The sequence below is a fragment of the Anser anser genome (assembly GCF_964211835.1).
Source record: "Anser anser genome assembly, chromosome: 3".
NCBI classification, from domain to species: Eukaryota; Metazoa; Chordata; class Aves; order Anseriformes; family Anatidae; genus Anser; species Anser anser.
The window spans coordinates 112808664-112827791 of NC_139722.1; the positions used below are offsets into that span (position 1 = coordinate 112808664).

Consider the following 19128-nt stretch of genomic DNA (forward strand, 5'->3'; position numbering starts at 1 on the left):
CATTTGAGGGAAGCCCCTCAAAAATTAAGTTGTTTCTGCCTCTAAGCCTTTAAGCTTGAGCCTGGGGATGGAAGCTAACAGTTACCTCATTGTCAACGTACAGGGTTCTACTGGTTGGAATAGAGCAACAATAATCTGCAGTTAATGAATTGTCCCTTAGTATTTAAATATCTTACCAATAATTCAGTGATTTCAGCAGACTTGTCAGAACTCAGGAAGAAGACACTGTCTGCTCACGTGCAAAGTAGGGCTTTTACTCCTCAGAGACAAGTCACAGGTAAGAGATCTTCCAAGAACTTTTATTTACAAGGCTATCTAAAAAACCCTGGTCCAAGAATGGGAGAAAATGCAGTTCCTTTGTCTCATACTAGCCTCCTGTCACACATCATCTTCATGTACCGGAATCCTCCATGATGCAGCTGCATTTTATATAACATGCAACACAAAGAGGGTCACTGCTGGCAAATCATATATGATAAAATAATTACACATCACAAAATACCTTTGATTCCTGTCAGAGGATTGGTTAGACCCTGATAATTTCCTTTTGCTACTTTCACTGTCATGGCAAGATCTCCGTACTTCTCTCTCATATTCACACTGATGGTAGAATCCCTACCTACATACAAACATTTAAAAGAATCAAATACAATGCCTACAGGTCATACTGAACCACTAAAATTCACTCCTCAGCCTTTCAAGAGGAAAGCACTGAAGTCCACATACTATTACAACTGGAGCAAGACATTCTGTATTGTGAGTACTATGTTCAAGTAACTGCAAATCAAATTAACTTGGATTGTATAGTAGTTTAATATTCTCCAAGTTCTACTAAGCAACACTATGAACGGGTAAACCATCAATCTTACAAGACATCCAGCGTTAGTAACTTCTCTTTGAGAATACACATACATCTTTCAGCAAGCTTTCAACAAACGATATATGAGGGAAAAAAAACCAACGTAGGCAGAAGTACGCTTTTAGCCTTCCTGCAAAACAATTTTCAACTTGATTTGAAAAAATGAAGTGTGGCCTCTACATATGCAGGCTCATAAAAATTACAATCGGCAACACGTTACAAGGATAACACCAAACTCTTAGGACCAATTCAGCACTCACAACTGACAGCATAAATTCATGAGCAACTCCCTTGAAGTTGATAGAACTATGTGAATATAAAAATTAATGTAAAGAGAAGAATTAGGCCCATCCTCTTTTGATTCAAGAACCATTCTTATAAGTAATGAACTTTCCAAGTATTAGAAATTATTGGATTTTTAGGCTACATTACTCTGCCTTTTGCTTTATATATTTAAAAAAAGAGAAACATTTGGTTGAAAAAATGCAATTACACTTCAGTCCTAAAACCCCTACCACACTTTTCCACTGTATCCTTGGGCACCAGATGCAGGATTTGGTTAACACCCTACTCTACCTACACACTGTGGAACCAAAGAACTCCCTCCTCAGCCACCAGCCCCTTCATACGTCTCCTCCTTGCCCAACTCTCACACAAGCACTCTCCCCAGCCACACTACCCTACGGATAGGAAAAAGCAGGTCAGCTCTGCTTCGAGGAAAGGGGCAACAAAAGGGTGACCAGACCAGGCCCGCTGGCACGATCAGGCTGCCTGTTGGAGGCACAGACAGCAGCTGAGGAAGGCAGAGGCTGTCACTGCCACTATCAGCCAGCACCCACAGCTGCAAGCCCTGTCCTCTCAGCTAGGCAGTCCAGAGGAGCACACCTACCGGGACAATGCTTGCTGCCTGAGAAGTCATTTCTTGTCCTCTCTGATGAGGCACAGGCCATAGGGTAACATTACTCAGTATGACCTGTGCTGCCAGAACACTTCCCTATTGCTGTAGTATTACCATGTTGGTTCCATGGACATCACATGTTACAACTGTTAACAAAGGACACCTGTTAACAAAGAAGTATACATTTTAAGCACGCTTTTCACAAGGGATGCTGTGACTAGGTCAAACAGTACAGCAGCTACAGTTGAGGAAAGGACTTGTGCTTCCACACTGTGCTAACTAACCTTTGTCTTTCCAACCAAAGCAGGCCCTTTCCAGCATGGAAACAGTCAGGGGCTCAGAGTCACCGTGATATCTGAAAGGCCCTTTATCACCTTTCATTTCTTCTGCAACTTTAGGGAACAGGAAGGCAGAGGGAAGTCTGTACATGTTTGTCTTAGCCCACCTAAAAAGAGGTCCTTGGCTTAAGCCAAATTAAAACAGACTGATATCATGTGGGGACTAGACCAAAAGCAGGACCAGGCCACATCAGCACTTCAGATTCACCAGCCAAGAATGTGAAGCAGTAGCAGCTGCCGTTCCACAAACAAACCATGCTACAGCTCATGGCAGCTGAGACACAGAAAATTCCATGTTCCTGCCAGTCTTTCCTCCTTGTCCTGCTCAAACTGTAAATACTCAGATTCCCAAACAACTATGGTAGGTTGAACCATAATGTCATTTAGGATTGGGTAACTAATCAGGTGGTAGAATATCAGATAGAACTAATGACAATAATAGTCCTAGTCTAGGTCATAAGCGCCATAAATGATAACAAGTGGACATAACATCCTTTCCAGCTCTCAGTAACGTGCTCTGTAAGACTATACTGCTTCAACAGTATGTGATAACTGTATTGCATTAAGCGTCTTGCTGTAGCACTTTGCATGTCAGGAGGCATTTATTTGCTATGTTCTAAACAGACACGTATTGGAAATAAGAGTCTCATATCCATCCAATTCCTTCTACACGACCTCTGTGTTTCATTACCAAATGACTAAATCTAACACAGAGTACCAAATATTTACAGTACTGTCCCCTCTCCCAGTGCGCACCAATTGAACGATAAATGACTTGAACAAAACAAATGCTTTAACTGGCAACACTTGACTCTGCTTAGCATTCTTCCCTTTCAGTAAGAAATTTTTAACAGTTTTTTTTTGTTATTGTTTGTTTTTTTCAATACACGTATCTTGATACATTCTTATTACAGATGAGAGGTATCAAATCTCATTTTGGAGACCTACATGGTATGCCAAGTATTTAGATCCATGGGTGAATGCTGTTTACCCATGGAGCCTACAGTGCACATGACCACAGTGCCAGTTTCCTGCATGTTATTCACTGACACGCCTCGCTCTCTGCTATGGAAGGCAGGGCCACAACTTTGCTGTTCAACCCCTTTGAGCTCCTGATCTGAAGCCACTCAGTAATCATGTAGGCTCGGAAGCAGTGACTGCAGCTTGGTAGCACTTGTTAAGAAAAGGACTGAGACCATGCCTGCTACAAATACCACTACATCCATTCCCTCCCACTGATGGGAGATAAATTACATTACTGATCACTACAACGCAATGGCTACACTAGTCTGCTAGACAACAGAAGCTCTTTAGCTTCTGTATTGGAAGAACTGTTTTGCCTTCATATTTTTTAAAATAAGCACTAGCTCCTTGGGGAAAATTTCAATAACCACAGTATCCATTTGCTGCCTCAGTAATTACTGTATTTTGATCCATCTTTATCATATAATTAAAAAAAAAAGTCCCTCAAATCCCCTTAAGTAAACAAACCTAATTGTCTTCTACTTTAGACATATTTCAGAGCAACAGGAGCCAACTTTCCTAGTTTTGTTAGCCACATACCAAAATCTTCATGTGGCTGATCACAGGCTATATGATTCAGAGAACTAGGAAAAAGGATGCAGTAGCAGAGTTTCACAGAGGTGATGGCCACATAACCCCCACTGGTTTGCTGTTAGACTGAAGGACACAAAGCTGATGGGCTGTGCAAAGAACACTGGAGCAATGTGCTTAAGTCAAGAGACCCTCTGGCATGCCTTGTCAAACTGAGTCAGGGACACGTTACCGGCATAGCCTCACGCCACTGACATGACACGGCCCTGACACAAGGGAATCCAAACTGTTCAAAAAACAAGAAAAAACACCAAACCCACACCTTAACCACCAGAACTCTCACTAGCAGTGATTACACTTTCTTGGATTTCCAAGATGTTCAACACAAGTTTCTCAAGCAAATGTGAATTCCTGCAGCTTAATGTGATTAATTTCTCAGTAGGCTAATATTTATATTACTTGTCCTTTCAAAGCCTTAGCCTAAGAGGAAACCTATATTACTGCTACTGCACAAACAAATCCTCACAGACTGACTTATCAGACTTACCTTACCCTGGAAGCCCATTTCCAACAGCACAGTCTGATCCTTAAACCCAGCGGGAAGTGACACCAGCAAACAAAAGATTTAAATGCTTACAAGCTTACCAAACAGAAACAAACTGATCTACTGATAATCCCTTTAAGAAAATATTCCACACCAGCCTCAAAAGCAACTCAGTGAGTGGATTCCTAGCAACATTCGGGAATCTTGTTTCACGTAGCTGTTCCACCATCATTCTGAGAAAAGTCAGTGTTGCTGGAATTCTTGGTAATTATTACTTAGTTGATGTTCTTAATTAATACAAAGAATAAGGCAGCAGGTTTACTACAAATCCTCTCAGTGAAATTAAATGCATCCTAGGATTACACACAGCAGAATACAAAAGACTGTTCCACATGAGTGTCCTCAGAATCAGAGTACAGCCTTCCTGCTTAGCTGTATGATTAACAGACAATTTATCATAGTCTTTCTATGTCAGCTTATTGTAGTCTTTCTTTCCTTGGCTTAGTGTAAGCACGGCTTTGCAACAATTAAAACATGAGTGTGACATCAACATTACTCTCATCCTAAATCCCAAACACAGCACCATACCAGCTACTAGGAGGAAAATTAACTCTATCCTAGCCGAAATCAGGACACTGCTCAACTAACTCAATACACAGACCCCAACAATTAAGTATTTTTAGAGCTAAATAGAACATTAAATCTAATGAAAATTTACATAAAACCAATCTGGCCTAAAAAAATTATAAGAGCTTTGCTCCGCAGCTATAGTGGCATGTTTCATCTCAACAAAACACAGAAATACTCACAAAGCCAGCACAGACGTAGCCAAACTGAACATGGAGTTGCTGCAGAGTCGTATGGCCTGCAACTCCGTTTAACTGCTCTTCTAAGCACTGCCTCACCAGCCATATAGCCTGCACCTAGACAAATGGGTGGTTCTGCAAAGAAAATTAATTCCAGTCACTTTACAAGCCTCTCAGCTGTTCTCCGTAAACGATCTTCTAATGGCAAAAGGACACCTCTCCAAGCCCTGTCACATTTATCAAGGCTGCTTTTGCCTGCACAGAAATACCAGGTGGAAACCATACTCTGCCCACCCCTCATGAACACAGGCACATAAAGATGTGTCCTAGGTAGAGGGGATAATGTGTAGAGGGGCTTAAGTATTATTGCCTAAAGAGGCATCAGGTGAGCAGAGCACAGGAGAGCTGAGCATGCTGAAAAGATGAGAAGACAAAGCTGCACTGACAGAGGCCAGTACACCACCTGCTTTTCTACACCTCTGCAGTCAGACCTGGGGGATTCGATATGCATTAGCACAATAACACTTATGAGGAAGTAATTAAGGAGAGGAACTGCCGAAACTGAGGCTTCGAGCCGTCCTTCTGGGCGACAGGAGCCCCCGTTCCAGTCAGGGGCGCGCCACAGACGCCCAGGCCGGTGGCTCTGACTGCAGCCGGCACCGCGGGCCTGCTCCGCTGGGGCTCGCGTGACCCGACCGCTGCGCCCCGGCCCGCAGCGCCCCCCAGCCCCACGGTAGCCCCGGAGACCCCCGGGCGCCCTTCCCCCGCCAGAGAGCCGGCGCGGCCCCGGGCGGGCCGGGGGCGACGCTTCCCCCACGCCCACGGGGAGCCACCGCCCACTCACCTCTCGAGGCCGGCCCGGATCGAGCGCAGCCCGCAGCCGGCCAGGCCGGGGCGCGGGGAGGAGCTGCGGCTTTGTGCCTGCCGCAGGGCCCGGCCCGACCCGGCCCGTGCTGCCGTGGCCCCTCCCCCCAGCTGGAGCCGGCTCCCTCGGACTATGCGCCTGCACCTTACCACCGCCCTCCTCCCGCCCCCGCCGAGCCCGGGGAGCTCGGCACGGCTGGCGGGGGCCGCTCGGTGCCGCGTTCCTCGTCTCTTGGCCGGGCCGAGCTAGGCCGCGGGGGACGGGGAGGCCGCGCCGTTCATTGCCCCCGCCTCGACGGGCACCTGAGGCGGCGGGGCCGGGGTTCGGCAGCGGCCTGCAGCGCTCAGTGGGTCCGGGCGGCCGCTGGAGGCCCGGCCTGGGCCACTCCCCTGCCCGGCGGGGCGCCGCCACGGCCGGCACCCGCTCGCCGGCCCCCGCCTCCGGCCGGCCGAGGGTTCGCCCGGCCCCGCGGTGGGCCCTGCCGCGCTGCCGTACCTGTGTGCGGGCTCCTCCTCGCGGGCTTCAACAGGCGCGCTGGGAAAACAGCGTCCGAGCGGTTTGGATGTGCGCATTCCCCAGGTCGTTCCAGGGTCCTAACACCCAGTCTTTCACAAGGTTATCATGCTTACTGCAGGGCGAGTTACTTCAGTAACAAAACAACGAGCGCGAGATTTTCCTTCCCGTTTGGCAGCTGCTTTCTCCATAAATAGAATACCGGTTAAATGCCAGCAACCGCACTGAAGATAGCAGCTGATAGGTCGAACGTGATTAGGAACATACTCGAGGACCCACACGGGTGGAAAATCACATTTAAAGGAGGTACTGCAATTCCAAAATCCAGATTATTAAAGCAAAAGGTAGCTTTGGGGAAATACCACAAAGCAATACTGTCTTAGTTACAAGGTGATGACATTTGCATTAATCCAAGGCTTCCATAAAAATGGCCATTAATCCTCAGGCATTGGAAGAGACGTGCCTGGCTCATATTGATGCAACCACGAGCGGTTTCTCTTGCTGCAGCTTTGATGTAATCTATATCTGTCCTTTGACAGAGTGGTGTGAAACTTCTGGTGCAAGCTGGAGACAGCTGAAGTAATCCTGCTTGCAGGTTGTAAAAGCTGCTGCATGTTCTACAATCCATCTTGAGCGCTACTGAAACCTTTCTGCTCCAGATGCCATGCATACCACTCTGAACTTCAACATTAAAAAACTTTTCAGGCAGCCTTGCAAATGGTACTAACATGCAGTTTTGCAGTGCCTGGCTTCGCATAACTCATTGGAGCCCCAGCTTTCCTCACAAAGTGTGGCGAGACACCACTGCCCCTAAAAAGCAATTGAGAGCAGTGCAATGAGGCACCTGCCAGCCAACAAGAAAAATTGACCCACCTCAGTAAGAGTGGCAGAGGAGCAGGTATGGGAGAGATCCAGCCCAGGGATGCACACAGGCATGCCTCTTCCCTTGGGATTCACAAAGCCCACCGGCCCCCTGGCAAAAGAGAACAGGGTCACCATAATAAACATGCTCTTCTCATAGATCTCTCACGTCTGCTACCATGGGACAGCCACCTGCTGAATTCACCTATCAGATCAGGTCCCATGTCACCCCTACTCACTGGAGTGGGGACAACAAAGTTGCTTACCTTGCACACAGCAAGCAAGAGGCAGTAAATGAAAGGCAGGTATTGACATACATGGCCCTGCCAAACTGGAGCAGTGCTGAGCTCCAAAGACTGGAGGCAATTTACTGGCAAAAACTTTGCCACACACAGTCTTCCAAGTACCTGAGAAGATACCAGGTGAAGTTTCATGGCTTGTGTTTCTTATTTATCCCTAATTGAGACACTCTAAATCCAACTGCAGTCATGAGTTTGGCACAGTCTTCTAACAAATACAGTAAGCCTGCAGAAAGGTTGATTTTTTCCTGAGTCCTGAGCTACTGGGCTGTATTTGTCATCATGTGGGCATGGGGCAGAGACCAACATGTAGGCCAAAGGCTCTAAGCATTGTTGGGATGCCCCACAGGGCTTGACTAGTCTGGACAAGAAATGGCACTGTGCCTTGCCAGTGTTGCTGCACTGCTGCAGACACCCCTGCGACGTGAGGTAAGGTAAGATTTCCCATGTAGCTTGGTTTTGACAGAGCCTGGGCAGCATGTACTTTAGCTCTGTAAAAATAAAAATGCCTGTTTCCTATTTCCATCACAATTACAGAGCAAAACAGTGTTACTGGTGTTTTGAGTGCATACTGAGGAGATGGGAAATGCACTTGCTTATCTGCTGTCACACCCTGGCAATTGCAGAAAGGAGCAGCAATTATATCCTTCAGCTAGCTTCTCTCATGGTGGCCAGAATTTGTGTGTCAAGAGACTGCATGCTTCCACTGGCTCCTGTCCTAGAAGCCTGACATATCACCGTGAGCTTTGCAGGAGGAAGGAGAGAAACAAGCACTTTGCAGAAAAGGCAGATGAGTCACTGGGACCTACCTCCTGCGCACTCAGCACATTGCTGCTGCCCCACGGGAAGGCCTGTGCGGTCTCCCAGCCATGGGTTTGCATCCCCCCAACCTCTGGTCACGTCCACTGACAGCTTCAGAATAATCTTTTTTCACCTTAGAACATGATTTGTGTTTCAGTTGTATGTGACAGTGATGTCCTGGTTTCAGTCAGGACAGAGTTAATTTTCCTCCTAGTAGCTGGTAGGGTGCTATGTTTTGGATTAGGATGAGAAGAGTGTTGATAATATGCTGATGTTTTAATTGTTGCAGAGCAGTGCTTACACTAAGCCAAGGACTTTTCAGCTTCTCACTCTGTCCTGCCAGCGGGCAGGCTGGGGGCGCAGCAGGAGCTGGGAGGGGACAGACCCAGGACAGCTGACCCAAACTGGCCAAAGGGGTATTCCATACCATCTGACGTCATGCTAAACAATATATAGGGGTGGCTAGCCGGGGTGGGGGGCTGGCTGCTTGGGGATAGGCTGGGCATCGGTCAGCGGGTGGTGAGCAATTGCATTGTGCATCACTTGTTTCGTACACATTATTATTAGTAGTACTATTACCATTATTATTATTTTCCTGTCTTAATAAACTGTCTTCATCTCAACCCACAGGCTTCACTTTCCCGTTTCTCTCCCCTATCCTAGAGAGGGAGGGGGGAGAGTGAGCGAACAGCTGTGTGGTGCTTATCTGCCGGCCGGCCGGGTTAAACCACAACACTTCAGTACATTCAAAATCTTATCTCTTAGCAGTATTTTGTGTATTACACTTCAGGCTGTAAGTCAGATTTCTTGCTCTGATTTGTAAAACAATGCTAACGCTCAGCTATTTGTTACAACAAAGGGAGGAGGGATGTGAGAATCAAACTGCATGAAGAAGGCACAACAAAAACTGCTTAAAAGCAAAACTAGCTGTTCTGCTCAGTTTTCCCAATGACTTTTTCATACAGTGAGCAGAGAGAACATGGATACTTACACACAGGTGAGCCTAACATAGTCACCCATGTCATACTTGACTGCTATCTGCTTGCTGTCTGCTAAAAGCTTGTTAATGATATTAGAGAATGTTTCCTGAAAGAAATGGTATCTTGTGGATTAACCTGGTTTTCAAGATATTTTGGTTCCCTTCCCAGCTCTGCCTGCACAATTCTGAACAACTAACTCTTTCTGCTGGTCACACCATTAACTGCAGGGCACGAGCACACATATATTAAAGATTACAGTGCTCTTGTACTTACTGAACTAAAGGCTACACGAGTAGGACAAAAATGAGGCTAGACAAATATGGGAAAAAAAGGGTTGTTTCTGCTTCTTCATAGGGCCTTTTCAATATGGAAAAAGAAAACTGTCCGTCTTCCATTTTCTGTACAAATGGCAGACACACTCTTTACAATTCCTCAGTCCTGTTTCTCTTCTGTAAGACTGATAGCAAAGGACTGGAATCAAATTGTTTATGATTGCTACTCTCTACATCCATGGGAGGAGATTACTCTTTTATTATTTTATGGCACTGTGCTCTCAAGTTCATCTCTCTCAGCATTGTCCCATTAAGGGAGATCTGGCCAACAGCTTTTCAACACTCCCCTACATCAAAGCAAATTTTCATCATGGAATTCTGATGAGAGATCCAACAACCAGTTCATCTTCACACTCCACTGAAGAAAACAAGTAAGTGCAAATGCTGCATAACTGCATTTCCAGCTCAGTAGCACGTTTTGCCTTCCCGCTCTTCAAGTGGAAACACTGGGTTGAAAACAGTATTCAGATAAAATGTATACCTGTGCAGGGACTCGGGAGCACTTTGACACACCAGCTCTTTAAGAAGGTATGGACCAGAACCCTAACGTTCTCAGAAAGCCCCCACAGAGTGCATGCCAAGAACAACCCAGGGCACTACGCACATTCTGCCCTCTCAGAGGACTCATGCAGGCAACCCTCTCTGATCCTGTGTAAGGAAGGATCAGGTGCCACAGCCCCCACACCTGCTCTTGCAGCAGCCTTGCTGGATTAGGGATCAAGGCAGGAAGGAGCAGTAATGAGCCTCTGGCTGCCAACGAAGGCTCATTCCAGCTGCGTACATGCCAAAAACTATTCCTCGCTCTACAGTCCGAGCCAAAGTGATGTGAGAGTAAGGATGAAATCTCTGCCCAGAGAGACGACTGCCAGACACTAGCTGTGATTAATCCCAATGAATTTGGGAAGAGTCAGAGCCATATTCTAATCACACTACTGAACACTTCTCTTTTCTTTGTGGCAGCATGTGGGGAAGAGGTAGTAAGATCTGTGTTTGGGTAACTGTCTCCTTGCTTCACCTCAATTTGGAATTGCTGATGTTGTTGCAGACACACTGCAGAAGCACAGCAACATGAGCTGACTCCAGCTTGGACATCAGTTTTAAAGTGCTCAGAACTACCAGCTACAGAGGAAACTAGTCTCTACCTTCATTATGGTAGTGGAGGTACTGGCAAAGGGGAACACACTCTCATTGTTGTCCAAAAATAGATGCTGGCATTTCCAGTCCTTCTTCTAAGACTGTCTTATCTTGCAGGAAGGTAACGATTGAGAGTCATCCTTTCATCTTTCCAACACTACTGGAGAAGAAAAAAAGGGGAAAAAATGATAGTGTTTGTAGTCAGGCCATAAAATTGTTTGCTAAATAAAGTCAACTGTGCTTCAAATCTCCAGTTACAATGAGAACTGGTATATAATACCAATCTAAGAGAAAACAGATCACGGGAGAGCACTGTTAACAACTAATTTTCTGTCACTTCTGCAGGATGTTATTATACCAGTGCACTGTTGAGCTAAGCCCAACAAAAACGTATTAATACAATTTCAGCTTCTTAATTAGTACCGTCAACTTCTGCCTATTGCTTCCCAAGACTTCCACTGCTGCAGCATGCCTATGTGCATGCGCTTTTTTGTGCCTGTAGTCAGTGGCATTCTAAGGTGGCAGCAGGCATTTGCTTTTATCAGACAGACCAGACCAGAACAAGTCTAGAAAAAAATCAGGCCCTTTGCTTTGGTACCACCAAGAGTGCCACTATTCAAGGAGGGAAAAAAAAATGCCTGTAGCTATGTTAAAAGCTCTTGCCTTTATTAGTAGAAGTATTAATGTTTATCAACATGCTTTCAAACTGTAGTTAAATATTTTGCCAGTGGTTTGCAGTTGTTTGTAAAAGCTGCCTGTTCCAGAAGCTAGTATGCAGTCCTGCAGTTTGAGAGATTTCCTCAGACTAATTTGAGTTAAAGCCCTTGCTTTCCTCTAGTGCCGAGCAAATTCAGCTGTGTGGAATAAGGAAAACTACTACAGAGATGAACAAAGTTGACTTATGTGTAACTAAATATTGTTACTATTCCTCAGAAAGGCCAAGCACAATGAAGCCAAATAGTAGGAGGTAAGAGGACTAGATCATGCCTAAGATGCAATACATGTGAGATCAAGTTCATAACCAGTTATAGCCAAAGACCTCCATCAAGTTCAGCAGATTGCTACCTACTTGTATGGGGTGTGCACTCTTCAGGCTAGAGAGAGCTGCGATAGCCAGGAGTGAGGACAGAGCTGCAACTGGCCCATGTTCTTGATTTTCCATTAAATCAGATCCATAGTCTACTGGCAGCCAGATCTGAACATAAAGATCAGAATAACAAGAGTAAGTAGTTCTGTGATTAAGGATACTGAGATCTGGCCTACTAGATTTAATATTTTAATCTGCTAAGTGTATCACTGCTCTAATCACAGTCACATGCAGTAGCTGAAGATTAGAGAGACAATTGATAACCCCAGCTGTGCCACACAGATGAAAGGTATCAGGTGGACTTACAGAGGAAATAAGGTATATAGAAACTCATTATTTTCCTACTGAGACAAAAATATCCCTTAGTATATGACAGAGAGTATACTCTGGAAAATTGGAAGCAGATATTGAAAATGAGCAAATCCTGGCAGTCCTAATGCATATGTGATGAAACAGTTATTAATACTCAATCCACCAAGCTCTGTCACTAAAGAATACCACTCCTGATGGTGTTTGTAAGTCTATGTGCCCTAGATGGCATTGCTCTGCAGCGTTAGAAAATGCAACTCTAGAATCCATGCTTTCACTGCAGTCAACACAAATTTTAGGCAGAAAAGTGTTGATTTAAGTTCGCACACACAAAAACAATAGCAGAGCTCCTTTTCAAATGTTATTTGAGACTTTTCCACTGCAGCTGATATATTAATTATACTACATTTTTTATTCATTCTTTAAAGGCTCACTTGTAAAATCTTCTTGTGTGAACAGTTATAGTAAGCAACTGCTCTGGTTTGAAGTGGTTTCATTGCACCTGCTCTCTCCAGGCTGTAGTATTTAATTGTTTTTGTTTATTCCATCCTACTCTTCTCTAGCGATTTGCTTGGCACCATGAAGGAGGTTATACCAATTACAGAGCGCTGTTTGTTCCCAACAGTTGGAGGCTGAAGACAAGACTCCTTCTCCCTCACTACTAGCTGCAGCCCACTTACAGCAGCTGGAGGGGAAGTAGGCAGCTGCTCAGCTGTGCTAAGAGGTCTGATTACCATCACCGCAGGGAGGAAAAACAAACACAAAAAATCAACATACCTGCAGTTTGTCCTGAGTCCTGTGCCTGCATATTTCCCTTTCAGAAGCATAGCCATGTCTCCTCTTTGCTTTAGGAGCTTTTCAGAAAGCACAATGGGTTGGGAGTTCCTGTGTGCACTTCCCAGCACCAGGGATGAGGAAATGCTGACTAATAATGGGTTTTGGCACTGAAACCCCTAACCATTAAGCACCTTCTCTCTAGGGTGCAGTTGACATGTCTAGGCACCCCATGCAAGGACAGGGAGAAGCCCCAGCTGGGATGTCTGACTGGCCAGCCCACTGAGCTGGCAGATGCTGCAGCCATCCACTGAGGTCTGTGACTGAGAGCTGCAGGGAAATGCCTCAGCCCTTCTGGGATGCATAACCCCATCGCTTCTCTCAAGAGGTGGGTCTGTCCAGGGCCTGTTCCAACTGAATGGGTGCTGACTGCACTTCTTTTTGGATGCCAAGCAGAGGCGGTGGTATCTCCTACTCTGCAAGCACATGCTCTTTTTATTTCCTGTGTCCCGGAAAGCTATAAAACACTTTGGGTGAGGGTTGTCTCGAAGCTCTCCTTTGTTCAAAAGATGAACAGAAAGAAAGGAAAATGCTTCAATTCTGCCAGTATGAGGTAAAATTCCTGATACCATGGTCTGTCCCACAACCACATTCTAGTTTTCCAAGCTGTAAATTACATGGAATTTTTCTAAAGTAAAGTAATCATAAGGCTGAATCAAAAAAGATGCATATTTGGCATATCACTCTGTCAGGGAGTAGGGAGTGGGAATATCTTCAGAGTGCAACAGACAGCTGGAACAGCTTCAAATTGTGACGAAAAGCAAGATTATCTTTGAACCAGTAAACTTGTCATGGGGAAGTCTCTACAGTGATACAGCATCCTTACGGATTCCAACATACCTTTTAGGTTGCCAGCACACAGAGTCAGAATGCAAACAATCGAACCAATGGAAAATATTTTCATGACAACTGTTGGGCTTGCAGCAATGAAAGACATTTTCTGCGCTAACATCAAAGGCTGTACCTCATCCCTTCACTCATGGACAGAGATAAGGGATCAGTATGCATATCTTTTCTGCACGCGGAAATAGCTGCATATGGGTAATAAATAATCAATCCCTTCTGCCTAGGACATACCACTATTTTTGTGGATGTGGCAGGTACAGAAGAAAGATGTCATTTTGGCAGTGGCTGTTACAAAGACCTGAGCAAAGGCACTTCAGCTGAGGTAGCTGGTCCCAGTTACTTGCCTTTTCATTCATAGATCTCAACACTGCTCTCAGAGAAAAGATGGAGGGGGCGGGGAGGAGTTGTCAGATGAAGGGTCCCAACCTTCTTATCAGGTTAGGTAGAAGCAATGAGAATCCTGCCACCAGGTCAGGCTCAGATTGAGCAGGGAAGCTTAGCAGTCTCTTTTCTGCTGGCACAGAGTATAAAAATGGCCCAAGTATTTTGCTACTTGAGAGCTATGCCTTCTAACAAGCCCTCTCCACAGGTTTCCTGCAACTTTCTGTAGTGGAAACTGGATGCAACAGAACCTCTTATAAAACACTTAGTCCTCATTACTATTCTGAGCATTACTGAAAGTATCACTTCAGGAATGACTTCAGAGGACTGGACCTTGTAACCACAGCTGGCCTGGGCTTAATGGTCACAGGTACAGAATCCTGCCAGCTGGGAGAGTGACAATTAACTCATACTATCCTATGGCTTCAAAAATTAATTTACTTCAGTGCAGTAATTTCAGACCTATACTGTTGTAACCTAACAGAAATTAGCTCATTAGCTAATAGCAAATACAATTCCCTCAGTGTTTGTTTCTATAGAGGAGTCTGACATGTACAGTTCACATGAGCCAGCTAGCTTCTGCATGAACTACTGTGGTGCACACAGCTTTACAGCAAATGTATGTTAAGTGGTGAAGGAAATATGAGGTATAAAAACCCTCTTTTGTTCTTTCTTTGCTTCCTCTCCAGCTCAATGCTCAGGTCAAAAGAGTGGTACCAAATATTCTCACAATTATGCCAAAAAATGAATAAATCGCTGGTATTGTGACCTACAGGGGTGTTCAATGCCTATGTCCAAGCATGCCCTGAAGTGTTAAGTTAGTACAAAGAGAGGATATTTTTATTGATAAACATTATATTGTCTTAGTGTAGATGTCTGACACATTATTAAATCAAATGACAAAACATTTAAAGTAATTCATTCTAATAAAACTTTTTGATATTCCATAGACAATAGTGCTGTGAATTTTGTTTATAGTATAACACATTAAAAACACAGAAATACAAGTTTCTAATTTCATAGGTTACCAGCAAACAGAGAAAAATGCATGCTTTCTTTTCTGTTAAATTTGTAATTTACACAGGCAAGTGGAACAACTATGCATAAAAGACTATTCTACAACAAGCTGTAAAACAAACATACAGAAAGACTGACCTTATAATACTCGTACAAGTATGACAAAACCATTGTAACTCATTTCAAAAGGTAACAAATATTTTGTCTGTGGCTCCACCATGTTAACATTTCTAAGCTGACTTAACAAAAAGCTATTTTGAATAGAACTGTATTACTATAAACCACTGATTTTATTTTTTTTTTCTGGCTGACTGCAAATAAACATATGCATTATGTGCATTCACACTCAGTTCCACCTACATTTTCTTCCTTATGGTTAGAAGTATCACACAATCTTTGCATTCAGATAACATTGTTTGATCCTGAATTGAACAAAAGGTGCTTGTATCAGTTGCATTTTTTTTGCTGTGCTTCCTGCAGCTTCACTGCACCATCAAGTAGAAAACTTATCATGCATGCAATTCAACAAAATCTGTATGGTTTCATCACAGTTAGAACAAGCCACAGTAGGGATTGCATTCAACGGTTTAAGACTCCAGTAATGTTACCAAAACAAGTTTTCCACAAGAGCCCCAAGCAGTTACCAGATCCCAAGTGGCTAGCTGCTGGGCCAGCAGATGCCTGAGCCCCACTGTGCCCACAGAGGGCCAAGAAGCACCAGGCCTGTCCGCCTGCTGTACTGGCCACAGCAACACTGGACCACAGCCGAATCTTACCAAGGGATTCCAGGCACACGCTACTTTGGCAGACAGCAAACAAAAACAAACAAGCAAAAACCACAAAACAACCAAATGAAAAACCAGAAACATCTCACTTTGATTTCAGTCTTGAAACCAAACATTTAATGTGAGGATGAACATAATTTATCATTCTGCTAATCATCTTTTGCAAATACTGCCTGCATTAAGGGCCTAGTAATGACTCCCAGCTTTAAAAGGACAGGCAACAAAGACAATAGAACTGCTCCTCAAGGGAACATTAAGCAAAATCCATTCCTAAATCTTCATTGCATGGCAAAGACCCAGTCCCTCTCTCAGGCATGTAGACTGCTACAGGCGTGTTTGCTCAAGCGTTTATGTAAAAGATAAAATGCACGCTTGTGAAGCTAGGATAAGAACTGAGTGAGAGACATTATTCCTGGCATATCTCTCCCCCTCTCCCTGATAAAGGGATACCATGTTTCTCCCTGGGAAGAAACCCCTTTCATCAGGAGGACGAATTGTAAAGATCAAATAGTATTCGCGTAAAGCACTGCATAAAAGCAATCCCTGCAAGGCTTGCCAGCATCCCAGCTAAACAGCAACCAGCTGTTTGTGATGCCATAGTACTGTCATTTGCACTTGCTCTCCCTGTGTGCAGTATAAATATGGATTCACACTTGTGTCTTGTGCTTGTCACATGTGTAAAAAAGTCCTAAGAACCAAGTTATTCCACAAACTTCCTGCTTTGGCTTCTTTCATGAACTCATCATATCATAGTTTGAGTTCTGTGCTTGCTCAAGCATTGTATAATTTCGTAACACAATTTTGAGATAAAGAAATGTATGTTACAATCAGACATTTTGATTCACCAGTGAGATTACTGAAAGAAAAGGATTGTTTTCTGAAAATCCAGGAGGACAACTCATCTGAAGTCTGTCCTTGACAGTATGTGGAAGTTCACTTTATGCAAATCTTGACAAATATATGAATAATTATGAAAGATTTATGCAATACTTTATGCAATCAGCCTTTATCTTGTTTTGTTTGTTTGTTTGTTTATTTGTTTTTTTTTTTTTTTTCCTAATCTGAGAAATCCCCAAGTCTTTAAGAGGTGCTGAAGTACAGGCTTCCAGCTTCCCCCCCCCCCAAGTAAATTTTTGTCTGTAAAATGACTCCACCATTGTTCTTTTATTTCTCAGCACTGAGCCCTACTGTAATTCATATTGACAGCAATGACACGTGATATATTTTTCTACAACGGAGATCTACTGACCTACCTGAAACCAAAGCAACACAGCAGAAACAGGGAAGTACCACATCTGTGAGTGGTGGGCTCATATTACTGCAGGATTTCAAGGGGGAGATCCTTGCCTGCTGTAAACGGTAATCACTATTATGAAGCTGGGACAATATACGTCAGCTTCACCCAAGCACTTGCTGGTACATGAAAACTGTTTTAATGAGAAATCATTACATTTAACCAGAGCTGAATTAATATTAATTGTTAAAATGACCTGTGAAACCTGGGCAAGGGAGGATTATTTAAAAACAACAACAACAACAACAACAACAAAACCAACAAAAACAAGAAACAACAACAAAAAAACAACTAAACAAAAAGATCCACCCTACTTGTTGGTATCTTAAGAAATGTGAATTTTAATTGCTGAAAATGGTACCTCGTGACAGTGGTATTACAAACATGACAGAGCGAAATAAGTATTTGCTATTTATATATTTCTACTCTTGTGTTCAAGCCGTGAGCATTGCAGAAGCACCTTTGGGTCTCTCAGTGTCCCCCAGCTTCTCTAGTAAACTAAGTTACGTGAAGCAGCTGAGAAGGTCTTGACATTTTTTGTGGCCACTCAGAAAAATGTTACAATGCTTTCAATGGTTTAATCTGCCTTGTTCAGGAAAACCTGCTTTAGCTTTACGTGGGAACTGAAATTAAGTTCCTAATACTCCTGCCAGCATCTTGATCTGGAGGCTCAACACTCAGTGAAAGATAAATAAATAAATAAATCATATAAATACTTCAGTGCAGAATTTCCTAGCCTTCTCAATGTCTCATGCATACTGTTTTTTCCTTTTGTTTTTTAAACCTGTATTTACATTCAGAATATGCAACTCGAATTTTGAATGAGTAATAATATTATTATATTATTGAATGTACATTTTTATTATTATATTACTGGATGTACAAAGATAAGCAGTTTAAGCTTTTGACCTGCTGTATTGTAGATATATAGCTGCCATGCACCATTAAAAACACCTTGCTAATACAATGCAGAAACAAATAAAAACTCATAACCATCTTTTGTATTTATAAATAGATACATGTGAAACTACTTTAAATACTGATATAATTTAGCATCTTAGTAATTGCCATGAGAGGGCTTCATTCCTAAGCAAATGGCAGCCAGTTACTACAAGGCTTTATTTTAACAACAGTAGACATACTAGATAAAGCTTGTGTGTATATATATATGTATGTTACTTGAATACAAATCCATGTTTATACATTAAAAGAAAAATAAGGCCAAAAACCTGCCAACAAAATTATATGAACTTATGACTGATTCTCTTAGTAAAAACAGTACAGCAGAGTTTGGCTCCATAAAGCTTAAAGCGCCCAGGTCAGATATAGAATCACCTAATTAGATCAATTATGTTTATTGCATAATGAGTGCCTTTGCATAACCAAAACTGCAAACAGGGTTGTATCCATATTGTTCATTTTGCAGTAGACAGAATAAATATACAGTGTATTTGTAAATGAGTCAGGAACAAGGCCACTGAAGATATAAAATATCGTTATGTACAAAGTTCCCTTTGAAGAGTCTTAAAAGACCTCCTATGAAAACTCTTCCCCTGTACTGTGTAATTACTGGTTATTTCAGTGGTTTGGGGCATTTTAAAGGCAGACGGTAGGCATACACTGCCTTAGAGTCTGGTGGTTTGAGATCAATGTGTCAAGCAAAGATATCCTTGCACTTCATCCCCTCAATTTAATGGGTTAAAAATTATATCCTATTTCTATTAGCCCAGTGCATGGATCTTGTGTTAAGGAGGGAGGTTTAGGTCAGCCTTCAAAGCCAGTGTTTCAGGT

The 19128-nt window shown here is 43.4% G+C and overlaps 1 protein-coding gene across 24 annotated transcripts in view; it reads right to left on the minus strand.

Moving 5' to 3' along the window:
* RIN2 (Ras and Rab interactor 2) overlaps positions 1–19128 on the minus strand; it is a 349998-nt gene that overhangs the window by 79439 nt on the left and 251431 nt on the right. For 4 of the 24 annotated variants that reach the window (XM_083832266.1, XM_083832268.1, XM_083832263.1 and 1 more), the window contains exons 1-2: positions 5844–5983; positions 5003–5134 (exon numbers count right to left, since the gene is read on the minus strand). The exons of 14 other annotated variants lie outside the window; for them this stretch is intronic. Coding sequence is in view for 2 of the 10 variants with exons in the window: in XM_083832257.1 (XP_083688383.1) it covers positions 7251–7313 (63 nt within the window). In the remaining 8 variants the exon portion in view is untranslated. 6 more of the 24 variants (XM_083832257.1, XM_083832259.1, XM_083832260.1 and 3 more) reach the window with 6 other exon arrangements.